A 14,075-nucleotide genomic window follows, 5' to 3' on the forward strand; every position below is an offset into this window, starting at 1 on the left:
TTTGGCTTAGGCATTTTTGAATCATAAGGAGTTGATTTGAATCTCTATTAAAGATAAAATGAGTAACAAGACAAAATGGGAGGAATTTTGAGCACCTGGTACACAGCTCTGCACCATTATACTCTCAGTTCCCTTCATTAAAATGGATATAGCAAGTGAACATGCCCCTCATAATTTATTTTCCCGTTTCCCAAATAACCATAGTAATGAGTAGTAGATTTCATGGTGGGCTTCTGTTATTCTTTATTATTCTTTGTTAGAATTATCTGCATTTTATTTTTTAATTTTTATTTATTTTTTTCAAGATATGGTCTCACTCTGTCACCGAGGCTGGAGTGTAGTGGTGCAATCTCAGCTCATTGCAGCCTCAACCTCCAGGGCTCAAATAATCCTTCCACCTCAGCCTCCCAAGTAGCTGGAACTACAGGCACCCACCGCTAAGCCCAGCTAATTATTATATTTTTAGTAGAGATGGAGTTTCACCATGTTGGCCAGGTGATCTTGAACTCCTGACCTCAGGTGATCCTCCCACCTCAGCCTCCCAAGTAGCTGGGACTACAGGCACCCACCACCATGCCCAGTTAATTATTGTATTTTTAGTAGAGATGGAATTTCATTATGTTGGCCAGGCTGGTCTTGAACTCCTGACCTCAGGTGATCCACCCACCTCAGCCTCCCATAGTGTTGGGATTACAGGCATGTGCCACAGTGCCTGGCCAGGATTATCTGTATTTTAAACTATTATCTTAAAATGACTGTTTGAAAGAATATTGCCCCACAAAATGCCCTATCTTCATGTCTCTGTGAGCCTGTAAAGTTTTCAAAGTTCTTTCAAACACATTATTTCATTTGTTAGAATATTCTTCACCTTCTGTTTTAAAAAAAGGGAAATCATGTTAGCTATTTTTTGTTTTTGTTTTATCAGTATAATTGAGTTCCTTTCTTTGCATGCACAGTTTTAATTTGCAAGAGGAAGTTACTGTCTTCTCATTTGTTTCCTCATTTTATCCCTTTTCCAAAATGTTGGTTCAATGATGCATTATTCAAATAGTTTTATTCCTGGTAAATTAGCTTTTGCCTTGAAAACATGGGGACAGAAGTTCTTTGAACCACTTATAAAGGAACTGTTAGGACATTTAATACTATTATCTGCCACATCAGCAAGCTTCCTGTTCATCAAATGACTTATCTGATTTTTTCCCTCTAATATTATGATAAAGTTATTTTATGAACAGAAGCAATAATGAATACCCCACATACAAATCTACTTTACTTTGATAGAAAGTATGCTATGCATCATCTTACTCTGTTATCCAGTTAATTGTTATGCATCTTGAGATTAAATATATACATTTATTTTTATGTGAATATATTATCACAGACTTAGGAGCCATAATTTAATAATAAAACAAGGACTGGTTATTAATCACATGTAAGTAACATAAGATATAAAAAACCCATCCAGTTTCTTCTCTCTAAGCTCACATAATGATACAGACATAAACATTTTAATGATTTGGCAAAGTATCTTTTTAGCTAACATAATAGATAAATCTGTATCCAATTAAAAATTTTTTAGGAGCATATGCCTGTGAAAAAATGAGCAATTAAAAAATACGAATACGACTTTTTGGTCATTGAGTCAATCCCTACATTTGTATTTGTAGAGAGGTTGTAGAAACTTAATAATTAGAATATATGTAGATAATAAGCAAAAACTAAAAGTTATGCTTGGCATTACTGGCAGTTTGTTTGTAATTTAAGGAAGATGAACTGTTTTAAGTGCTACCAGTCATCATCTTGTTCTCTGTAAAACCGTGGTTAGTCATTCAACACATATTGATTGAGCATCTACTGTATGCCAGGAATATGCTAGGGCAGTAAATAAGACTCACATGTTTCTTGACCCCATGGATTTTAAAATGTAGCAGAAGAGTTGCACTCTAACCCAGTCAGTCCTTCAATTACCTGTGTTGTCAGTGTTTTCAAGGGGCAGTGCAACCAACTAGGTGGGGATTTTGGTTTTTTTTTGGAGGAGGAGGAGTACTAATTAAACCTTAAAGTACATTAAATATATATATCTCATAGCCTTTTTCCACAAAAATACTTGTGCATATTTCACTGTTTTATGAAATTATTTTTTTCCTATTATTTCTAATTCCTTTGAAAACAACTAAGACTAAACTCTTACCTTTTCTTAACTAGTTGGGACTGGGCAAGATGAAAACTGATTCGTGCGTGAAATGGTTTGCTTAGGGTCAGCGTACAAGCGCTTGGCAGTTGCCGAATAGAACCCGGGAGTCCTGACTCTCCAGACAGTTTGGAGAGAACACGTCCTGCTCCCTGAGAAGAAAGATTGCCAGTGAAATATTAGAAAGTCTTACGTCTGATTTTAACCTAGATATATTAAGTTTTGGGGAAAATACATGAAATGACATAGCACAGAGGGGTCACGTGTACACAGGAGTGTTGTATGTGTGTGATTTAGAATAATGCGTGAAGACTCCAGGATAAACCACATGTGTAAGTCATGGTGCTAGGTAGTAACATAAATGCTGTTCAGGACTTTGGAGGTAAAACAGCACTTATTTTCTATGCTTTCCTTTTAAGAGAAAATTTAAGACTAATAGAATCATAAACATTGCATTTGGTTTATGTTGAAATTCTGCACTGATTTTTCAATTTGCCTCCATGATTATGTTCTTAAGTCTGATGACATTCTGGTTTTCATTTCCAGATTCCTATTTCACCAACATTTTCTTTGCACTACATACCTTGCTGTAAAATGCAGGTTTCTTGGTTTCCAAGGGGAAAAAAAAAAAATGTATATTACATAGTATAGCTGAAATCCAAAATGTCTCCCAGATGGAAAAGACAGAACATTCATCTCCTCTTTTCCTACTGGATCTGGCTGGATTTTGGAAAGGACTTTATTATTTTCATGTGGCAAACTGCATTGGCAAATTGTTCCTCAAAGTACGCAGTGGTGTGTTCATCTAATATTATAAGATATGGGCAGCATTTATGAAAGATTATAAATCTTACAACTCTCTTCAGAAACTTAAAATACAGCTGGAAATGTTTTGCTTCCAACAAATATGCAATCTTCATAAAATTCGAAAAGAAATGTTTTGAATAAATAATGTTTTAGTTTATTTCTCTCTAGTGCGAGAGCTATTTCTTTTAGTCAAAATCATGCCATAAAACTCTTCCCTCCTCTACATTAGCACCCTTGCCTCTGTATATACATTATGCCGGTGCATTTAATATATATTTTTAAGTCTGCCAGATTGCTGTGCCTTGTTTTTAAAGATAGAAAACTGGATTTGTTCCCAGGGACTCTTTCCTTAACTCGACCAGTTTAAAAACTAAGCAAGGATTGAGTCAGTTAATTAATTTAAATAAGATTACAAATCAAAAACATATTATGTAATCTTGATTTAATTACCACATTTTATTTACTTAATTGAAAACACACTGTAGAAAGTCAGCAATCTTGACAATGACCAGTACGGTGTTTTTGCATTCTATAGGTTAAAGCCTTCAAAAGCAAGAACTGTAGGTGATCCTGATTATGACGTTTGGTTCACTCAATCCCTAGATCAGTAGAAAGTCATTGAACTTAATCTTAGGATGGGGCAGAAAGGTCAGATACGATTATCCTAGCTTCCCATTGTTGGGGGGGTGGGTTGGTGCTACTTAATGAAGTACCACAGCGCTCTGGTCAGAGATGTTGGCAGATTTAACGCTTTTTGTGCAGGGGTTTCATATTTGCAGGAGTTTCATTAGTAGTCCCCTGTGGTAGAATGGTTTGATTTGATTTTTTTTTTTGATATGTGATTTTTGATGTATGATTTTTTTTCTACCTTAAATTTCAGTGGCCTATGTTTTTCAGTTAATTCCCTGTGGACAAATTTGAGTCTTGAGCCTTAACAAATCCTTATTTTAATCCTTGGGATATGACGCTTTGAACCTAATCTCCTTGTTAAGCCAAAAAGTGGCTCTTTAAAAGAAAGCTTAATGATAAAACAAGTGGAATGTTCAGGAGCGAAATATCTACTCTCTTGTTCTGTAGTTTTCTTTGGTTAATGAAATTATTTTATCGTGAAGATCTTAAATGTAGCAACATCTTTTTAAACTATGCGTTTTGCTAAATCAAACATATATTTTAAAACCAATGTTAACCAACAGAAAGAGGGATCTGAAGATACAGGCCTTCAAATGTAAAATAGTAAATGGTTTAAAATATGCAGGAAACTGCATCTCCCAAATGTTATTTTGGTTCTGCCAAAATATTCAGAGAGGTCTAATTTCTCTTATTGCTCAGAACTGGGTTTAGGAGGAGTACAGATTCACTTAAAAAAAAAAAAAAAAAAAAAAAAAAAGGTCAGGGATTCCATTAACAAAGCGATAAAGTTAAAACTTCCCATGTACAGCTTGTTAACCAAGTTTTGCAGTGAAGTGGACTCCAAATAATTTAATGCCCTGTTGAAAAGAGACAGAGAGACAGAAGCAGAGAGGGAGACAGGGAGATAAAGGAAGACACAGGCACACACTCTCTCTCACACACACACACATGCAGAGAGAGAGAGAGAGAACCATGAAGGAGGGAGGGAGAGAGAGAGAGAAACCATTTCCCAAATATTTACATGCTTACGGGAGGCAAGGAAAACACTCAGTTTTCCTGTGTTCTTTCGTTGTCTTATTTTAATACACATCTAATAGAAAATAAAATAATGTAAAACTATAATTTTGTGTCACCCAAAGCAATGAAGCAATCTTCCATTAGAACTGAAGCTGCCTAGTGTTTTAACTGTGCTAGGAAAAAAAAGCCAAATTATGTAATGAGAATTGTGATTATGGAAAGCTAATGTGCTATAAATCTCGAAGAATCAGTCATGGGAGACAGTAAACTGCAAAGGGTATGGTAGAAAACTTTGGACAGAGAGAGGGGAAGAGAGAAGGTTTGACCCAAGGAGAATAGTTTGCTCTCCATTACCCTTAATAATACAGATGTTTTTGTTTTACTTTTTTATTCCCCTACTATAAAATACATGCATTTGTATTCCTTCCCTCAAGCTTTTGTTTCTTACCTGTTACATCTTGTTTCTGGCATGCTATATACTTAATTGTAAAAATATACTGTTATATTATCAATTAATAATGTTTTAGAGAGAAAGAAAGAGACTGTTCTAAGCCTTAAAAAAATCTCATGGTATTCTTTCATTGACAATGGGCTATTTCTTCACCTGCTTAAGGCAAAGGACTATGACAAAGGGGCCCTTTATGACATGATGACTACGTTTAGTTCTAGCAAGAGGCTGTCTGTAGGTTAATAGGTTACAGTGTGGGTTTCATTTACTCCTCTGATATCCCTTGATATAAAAGCTATATTGTTATGGAATCATAGAATTTTAGAGCCACAGGGGACCTGAAAACTCACCTTGTACAGCTCCTTCTTTGCTCCAAAATCATTATAAATTAAAATTATGCTTCTCCAGTTATCTTTTTCTGTTGATCCTCAAGCTATGGTGTCAGAGAATAAAAAGAGTTCCTAAAAGAAATTTCATCTAGGAGTAGAAAGTTTATGTATAAAGGTCATTAAAACTTTCTTGGCCCAGTGCTTGCAAAGTAGGGACCTGGACCTTCACCAAAGGTTTCTTCTCTTTATAGGAGATGGACAAAAAATAATTTCTGACTCAAAATAGTACGTCTTAGCCACCCTATCTTTTTCCAAATATTTCTTCAGGAAGTTGGGAAGTAGGACTGAGCCTTACATTAGACTGGGAGACTTAGCCCTGGGAATTGTGTGTCTGGTTCCCTGGCTTGCCACAAGAAATTTATCTGTTTGACTTCTAACGTGTGATTTTACACAGAGCGGTATGCTTTGTCTTTCTTTTTTGTGCACTTTCATAGTTTATAGACTGATGGTTTTCTGTTCATTTGACTCAACCAAATGTGCCAGGCCTTATCCCAAAGATTAGGGCTATATAAGGCTAAATAGGGCAGTAGACCTCATGTCATATTGTTGAGGATCTAAAGGGGATGACCTCACCATGGGGGACTTCAGGGAGAAAAAAGGGGGAACATTATGCACAGACTTGGAGACATCAAATGAAGGAGACACACAAGGAACCAAAAGGCTACAGTATGACCCAGGTGCTGATGGAGGCCAGATCAAGGTGCCACGAATGGCATACTAGTTTCAGAATATATGTAAAGGTTTTAGCAGATGTTTAGCTTAATCAGTTTTGGGTCTTATAAAGATCATCTTGGTAAAAGAGTGAACTATGTCTTAGAAAGGTGGGAAATCAGGTCATTTTTTCATGGCATTGTTCCTAAGGTCACCTTCTTTTGATATCTTTTATGATATGCCTTTGCCTACCCTTCCTAGGAAGAATCATCTGTCCCCTCTTGATTTGTGTATTTTTTAATTTGTATATTTCCGTCTCTTCAGGTAGCCTCTGAACTTCTACATGGCATAGAGTGTGTATTCTTTTTTAAAAACAATATTTAAAGATCATTATTGTAAATTAAATATAAATTTAATAAGCATTATGGAGCACTTACTGTGTTCCAAACATTACCGAGTGTTTGGAATACATGAGCCGATCTTGGCTCACTGCAACCTGCACCTCCCAGGTTCAAGCGATTCTCATGTCTCAGCCTCTCAAGTAGCTGGGATTACAGGTGTGTGCCACCACACCCAGCTACTTTTTTGTATTTTTTGGTAGAGACAGGGTTTCACCATGTTGACCAGGCTGGTGTTGAACTCCTGACCTCAAACAGTCTGCCTGCCTCGGCCTCCAAAAGTGCTGGGATTTACAGGCATGAGCATAAATCTTAATTGATTTACATTTGAATGATGCTTACATTAATGACCTACAAAAAAATCTTTGACAGTTTTGATGATTTATCTACCTCAGATAGTTGCAGTGTATCTACTCCAGAAAGTTAGTGCTCAGTAAGAAATACTTTACAGGCTATTATTTATTTATTGTCATATATATTTAACACACATCGTATAGAGCTTCCACCAGATTGTCCAGAAAACATTAGAATTTCCTTTGCTTAATGGAGACAATCCAAACTAAATTTGATTTATAGAATTGGCCTCTCTTTAAGACATCAATTAGTGTATAGAGTTCAGTGATGCTAATGATTACTTCCAACTTAGATATAGAAAGTAGCTAAAGGCTTAATAAAAAGATTCTTGAATGTATTGGTGAATAGTGGGAAGGGTGAGGGAAGTTAGGGGAAGATAAGTTTTCCAGAAACAGTTAAACTACTGAAAAGTCATTTGGCTGTACATTATTTTAGGATTGCATCATAACAATACAAGAAGTATTGTGTCTGAATAGGCTGCCCATATAGAGAACAGAAGTTTTAATAGTTGCTTTGTAACTTTGGACACGCTGTTTGATCACTTACGTATCCCAGGATCTTCCATAAAATGGGGTCATTAGAAAAAACTGCTCACTCCTCGGGTAAAGCTTAGATATTGGAAGAGCCACGAGAGATTGACTGCTTTTTACAAAAGGAGTGGACGAAAGGATTGAAAAGTTGGTAAGGGTCCTGCATAAATGTGAACCTTTTCTTGTACTTGGAGAATCTTTAACCTGGAGAGGAAGGAACTGATTAAGTTTAAAAGATAATAATTTAGAAGTAACTTCATTACCTTTTTTTTTTTTTAGAAGAATAAACATATGTTTAATCCACATTTAAAGAATGGGGAACATGAAACTTTCATAAATATGTAATACAAAATTTATTTCAGTTCAACATTACGCCCAGTCAAGTCAGAAAGAGACAACACAGAAATGTAGAAAATAGAGATTGAGATCAAGGAAGAGAAAATGAGAGGTGGAAGGGAATGAGGGAGGACTGGTTTTGGTTGGCTGCCTTCAAAACTCTCTTTTCTCTACTGCATCAGAATCTTTCCAGACACTAAACTGGGCGTGGTGGCTCACACATGTAATCCCAGCACTTTGGGAGGCCAAGGTGGGCGGATCACTTCAGGCCAGGAGTTAGAGTCCAGCCTGGCCAACATGGTGAAACCCCGTCTCTACCAAAAAATACAAATATTACCTGGGTATGGTGGTGTGCGCCTGTAGTCCTAGCTGCTCGGGAAGCTGGAGCACAAGAATCGCTTGAACCCAGGAGGTGGAGGCTTCAGTGAGCTGAGATAGTGCTACTGGACTCCAGCCTGGGTGATAGAGCAAGAGTCTGTCTCAAAAAAAAAAAAAAAAAAATTTTTTTTTTTCCCCAGACACTAGACCCAGTATGCTGGGCAGCTCACAACTCTTAGCAGCCTTGTTCCTCAAAGACTTCAGCCTTCTGGAAGGTAATTTTCATCAACTGGCTGCTGTCTACTGCCTTTTGAGCATGACAGCTCCTAAAAGCCTTGAAGCAGCAGTGGGCTCCTCCCTTTTGGGGAGTGAGGGATGAAAGCATTTACGCAGGACTTCTCAGGTGGATGCACGCTTCTCCATGCTTAGTCAACTCACAAGTCATTTTTAGATGCTTGTGTTGGGATGGACAGAACTTAGTTATGTCCCTTTTCTCCCTTTCTTCCTAAAAGTTAGTTATCATTAAGCATAGAGCCACATTACAGTGAATACTTTTTTTCATTTTAATATGTTTAAACCATTAAATATATTAATCATTTTTAATGTGACTCTATGCTTAATATTAATAATGTCTTTTATTTACTGATAATATAGACTGTGTCTGACCCAATGCTTTTGGTACTTAATATGGTATAATCTTGCAATGATTTTACAAGGTAGATAATATTATTGCAGTTTTCAAGATCCAGACTCCAAGACACTTAAGAGTAAGTAATTTTGTACAAGATCATGCCGCAAGTGAGGGACAGAGCAAGGCTTCACTATAACATATTAAGCGCGCACACACACACACACACACAGAGAGAGAGAGAGAGAGAGAGAGAGAGAGAGAGAGAGAGAGAGGTGGGAGGTGTTGAGCAAAGTGATGGAAGTGGTTAAATAAAACCTTTGGGTGTAGAGTAATTTGACCTAGGTGGTGAATTGGAAGGGGTTTAGATGTGGTCTGAATAATTCTTTCTCTGAAGTCAACCACAATAACAGTTCATTTCTGGTTTCTCTGCCAACCGCGACTCCCTGGTTACTTCCTTTTCCAGCAGTTGGAATTAAGTGACCAATATAAGGTGACATAAGAGTTAAGAGTAGATTATAGTGTTAGAATTTACAGTCTGAAAAGTAAATGCTCTGTCATTTGCTCACTGAGAGGGCCCTCTCCTATGTTTCTGGGACACAGTATACCCTGTTTTATTTCATGAGAGGGCATGAGCTTTGGCATATGAAGGAAAGTCTGTCATTGTGTGCCAGTAAACACCAGATCATTTTAGAAAGTGGAATTGCTACAAAAAGCAAATGTGTGCCTCAAATTTAGGGTCTACTTCAGCTTTCCCTCAAATGCTTGTGGGTTTTTTAGTAAGTATATTTTTTCAGTCGAAGAAGTTGGTCTGCAATTGTTGGAAATGAGAAGAAAAAATAATTTACAGCAGAAAAGAATAGAGTTTCTCTAGCTGGATCCTTTCTTAAGAATGGAAGAGACTTTCGTTCTTTTCTCTGCTGAACCCAAATTTTAGCAACAGATGATGGAAAAGAGTTTTGTGGCACCATTTTGAAGTTGCTGTAACTAAACATGCTAAGGCTCATGCAGAGAGTCTACAACTCCTGAAATGAGGCGACTGCTGCAACGAAGTGACAACTTTAACTATCTCAGGTTTCATCACAAGCGTGGCATTAGCGACGCTGAGGGATGCATGTCTAGACCTTCATAAGAGTGAGACAGCTTTGGAGGGAAAATAAAACATAGGGAGGCTCTGGTCAGTGGGTGTATTATACATAAGTAGGAATTCCTAAAAAGTGTTAGAATCACTTGAGAAATTAAACTGGAATGTAGTACCAATGCTGAGAGACATTTGTCAGAGGGACTCAAGGGAAAAATAGCTGATGCTATAGCAAAAAGTTATGATTTATCATTTTTATGTAGCTATCATACTCCAGGCCTGGAAAGTGGCCCATATTGTACCACTTTTTTTATAGGAATGTAGAACGAAGAAGATTGATCTTCTAATTTATAAGTCACTGAATCTTGCCTTGATTTCAGAAAAAGTAATAAGAGGGCTTCATGGGAGATGGGATTTTTAGAGTATTCTCAGCTCTTTGACAGTCTTCAGGAGACTCGAGCCAGATGAAGAGTGGTCATTTCTAGTTTCTTTACTTTCATTTTGAGAAATCAGGAAACAATTGGAGGAAAATGTGGGAATCACTAAATATGCTTGCTAAGATTTCGTGAGATCTGTTCTAGAATAAAACCAAAAAGACAATTAAGGAAATGGGATGAAGGGGTAAAATTCTGATCTCAGCATTATATCTAAGCTAACAGGCATGAGGCAAAGGGCAGAAATAAATAACCAGGTTTTATATGAGAAGAAACTAACAGGATGTTCTTACATTTAATAGTAGAAGCAGCAGTTTCAGTATGTTAATCACTTACCTGAAAGGACAGAATAACTCCGATAAAAAAACCAGCATATGATTTTCCTGCTTAACCAAATCACTTTCTTGGCTCAAGTATAATGGCAAGGTTTGGGGGAAGAGACTTGTCAGTATATGGCAGTATATGACAGAACTGTCATTTGTGCCCCACCTATCAAATTTTGTTGAAATTCATTATCAAGTTCAAAATTGCCTTTTCTAGGCAAGCAAAGAGCCTGCTGGAGCTGAGCCATCCATTCCTCTGGCGTTTACTGCAAGCCTAGTGCATTCACAGCCATGAACAGCACACTGAGGAAGACACAAAAGAAGTAGACAGAATCTCTGCCTCTGCTTAGGAATATGCAATTTAGTTGGGGAGACAAAACTTAAATGCTAGAACCAATAAAAGAAGATTACAAAGCAACTTGCAAGTAAGTGTATAATAATATGGGCAAATGACACAGATAAATGCAGAGGGGACAAGGAGGGAAGAGGAGTGAGCAAAACATAACAGTGTCAGATCAGTCCAGAAAGGCATGTTGCCTAACAGTTGTATATCTTCCACGTTTCTTTCTGTAGCATCAATGAGAAATAATATGGGGTAGGGAATTCAGATATACGACATTGATCTCTTCCTCCTTATCTGCAAAGTCTGTCCATCTGTCATGGTTGGAAATTAAATTGATCCAACCATTTGCTCTCCACAAAGCCATGTTGGTTTCTACCTAGTAATTTATGCTTTTCTTGGTGTTTGCAAATCGATTGCTATTATGGGATATAGACAAATCTGGGCCTGGATCCAGTAGGTTGGGGGATTATTGGAGTGGGTATGTGTACTTATGTGTGAAATCCTGGAAAAGCGGACTCTCATTTCTGTGTATTTTACTCATTGAATAAAAACATACTTTCAGGCTTTTAAATGCATGTTTAATTACACTCAGATTGCATTTTTAAGAGAATATATCTGCTTTATTTCATATTGCTACTGGCAGGCCTCAGTATTTGCCTAACCTTCAAACCGTCTTCAGTGGCTTTGTAGCCAGATCTTTTGTTTCAAAAAAACCTTGCTCTAGCCCAAGAAAACTGTAGACCAATACTTGTCTTTTCCTTTTGACATAGAAATATGTATATGCATTTATCTAGTTGGATGAGTAAAATGTTTCTATCAAAAGGCTTGGGAAAGTATATTTTATTTAAGCACTCACCTTCATTTTTATACCTTAAACATTTTTTTCCAAGTCCCTTGAGGATTGTGAAATTCTTTCAAAACAAATTAAAAAGAAAACATTTTCTGTGATTTCTTTACAGATTCTGGACAATCAGGAAGTCCAAGCCACAATGATCCTGCCAAGAATCCTCCAGGTAAATATGTGTTCCAGGACGTTTGCAATCTGACATTGTTGGAGAACAAAGGTACCACTGTATAGATAAACACCCCATAATTGGTCAGCTGCCTATTTTGTTCTGGCAGGCAGGTATGATCGGGACAAGATGTGATTGTGCTTAGGCCCTTTGCAGTGGCAAATACTTTTATATTGGCGTCATCAGTATTTACCTAATCACCAATGTTTTAATTTTTGTTGGTGTTTCTTTGAAAATAAATATGCATATATTTTAGTTGTGTATCTTTTAGGTGCTAAAATAATTGCTGTTTGGAAAGGCAATGAATCTTTTAATCTTTCTTTTAAAACTCATAAGAAAATGTAAACATTTTCATACTGTAATTATAGTTTATCAACTCTCATTACTTTAAAAGGGGTTGGGGTGGGAGTGATTGGTTATGTTTTCACTGAAGGATTTTGCAAGACATTTTATTCCATAAGGTTTTATTGGATCTCCAGAATCAGGAAATAATGAAAGCAGGAATTTTTTTTTTCTGTAGCGTAAGGTATCCCAAATACCCTCTTTGTTTTCAGAAGTTGTTCCAGATCTGAAAATGGGCTTTTATAACTTGGCTGTCTTCATATAGCTCTGAACATACAGCATTTTGCTTTTGATTTAGGAGCTGTGTTTTTTCTCGTGAGATAAAACTAGCACAAGGAGTTTTTCATTATTAAAAGAATGTGAATTATATTGGTGACTTTAGTAAAAGAGTGCTCTAAGAATAAACTAACAAAAACAAAACCAAACACAAAAACCCTGAACCAGCTACACATGCCCCCCATCTCCCCAAACAATCTCATCTGTCTTTTCATTGAAAATAAACCAAAAAGTTCATACGAAGTAATAGGAAAAGTTTCCTCAGGTAGACTTAGTTTTTAGGTCCTGCATCGTTTGATCTTCCTTGAAGTTGTGCTTAGCTAATGTGAGGCTGAAATACCGGAAGAACCTCAAAATTGCAAGAAAATATATCAGACCAATTTTGTCTTAACATGATTTTAGAAAGATACAGCAAGTAGATATACAAGTAAAAATGCAAAATCAAAACAGACTGTATTTTTCTGAGTCCTGTCTATATTGTTTATATTTAGAAAAATTATCTTTTTCCAAATACTTATTCTGCTCTTCGCTCTTCTGTTGACAAAGTAGTATCACTTCAAAGATAAAAGTCTTAATTAAACGCAGTTTAAAAATGTATGCTAAGTTGATTTGTCATTGTTCTTTATCATAAATCATTCAAATATACTATACTTGAGAGCAAAACATTAAAATGAACAGATTTAAGAATAGTAATTCCCAGTTAAATTTATGTTTATGTTTGTTGGGTGTGCATGGAGGATTGATACTATGTTTAGTTATCTTTCCCAAAAAGGCTAGTTTAGAATAATAATAAATTTGTCAAAACTTTTCTTGAAGTTCAGATATTTTCCATTAATTATAGGGGTCTTTTAACTTTACAAATATTTTTTCCTGTTTAATTAACTGATACTTTCCATGTGTTGCATGGTAGACAAAATGAATTTTATCCGAACATTTTTTAAAAGTCTCCTTACTCATCTTACAAAGAATGAGGTGGCAGTAGAGGGGAACCTTTGGTGGAAAAAGAGTTGATAGCTATTATAAGTTGGACTAAATGACGGATATGTTTTCTGCATTTGAAGGAAAGCTTGATTTGAAATTAATATAGTAGTTATTGTTTGAAGTGCATTTCTGAACATGTACAGAAGGAATTATACTCACCTAAAACCATTCTCTACTTGAGCTGAATAAATAATCCTTGAATAGTTACGTAACATCATTCGATTTTTCAATATTTGTCAAGAAGCTTGGTTAAAATTTCATTCAATGTAGTATCTCTTTATTTCTCTGTTTGCATGTAACATGGCAAACAGAAACAATCAAGGTAGAACATCTCTAATTTTTTTTTCCCTTTTACATTTTCCTTGGAACTCAAACCTTTCTGAGACTATGTCCTGAAACTGGGATGCTACAGATAAATACATTTTATGATTAGTTGAAAATTGTATATACGTAAATCATACATCAATTCTAGTTTTTTAGAGCCAGAATGTAATAAAATACACATTATATCCAACTTAAATGGAATGTAATTAGAATTTTATTTGATTATCCAGAAAGTAAAATATTCATTTTAATATGTTTTGT

The 14,075-nt window shown here is 36.1% G+C and overlaps 1 protein-coding gene across 10 annotated transcripts in view; it reads left to right on the forward strand.

Moving 5' to 3' along the window:
• NFIB (nuclear factor I B) overlaps positions 1-14,075 on the forward strand; it is a 252,781-nt gene that overhangs the window by 142,416 nt on the left and 96,290 nt on the right. For 9 of the 10 annotated variants that reach the window (XM_017867183.1, XM_017867190.1, XM_017867181.1 and 6 more), the window contains exon 3: positions 11,838-11,891. In XM_017867183.1, coding sequence (XP_017722672.1) covers positions 11,838-11,891 — 54 coding nt within the window. Of the gene's footprint in view, positions 1-10,816; positions 10,961-11,837; positions 11,892-14,075 lie in introns of those variants that run through there. The other variant, XM_017867191.1, reaches the window with a different exon arrangement.

This window comes from Rhinopithecus bieti, unplaced genomic scaffold, assembly GCF_001698545.2.
Source record: "Rhinopithecus bieti isolate Rb0 unplaced genomic scaffold, ASM169854v2 scaffold_3067, whole genome shotgun sequence".
NCBI lineage: Eukaryota > Metazoa > Chordata > Mammalia > Primates > Cercopithecidae > Rhinopithecus > Rhinopithecus bieti.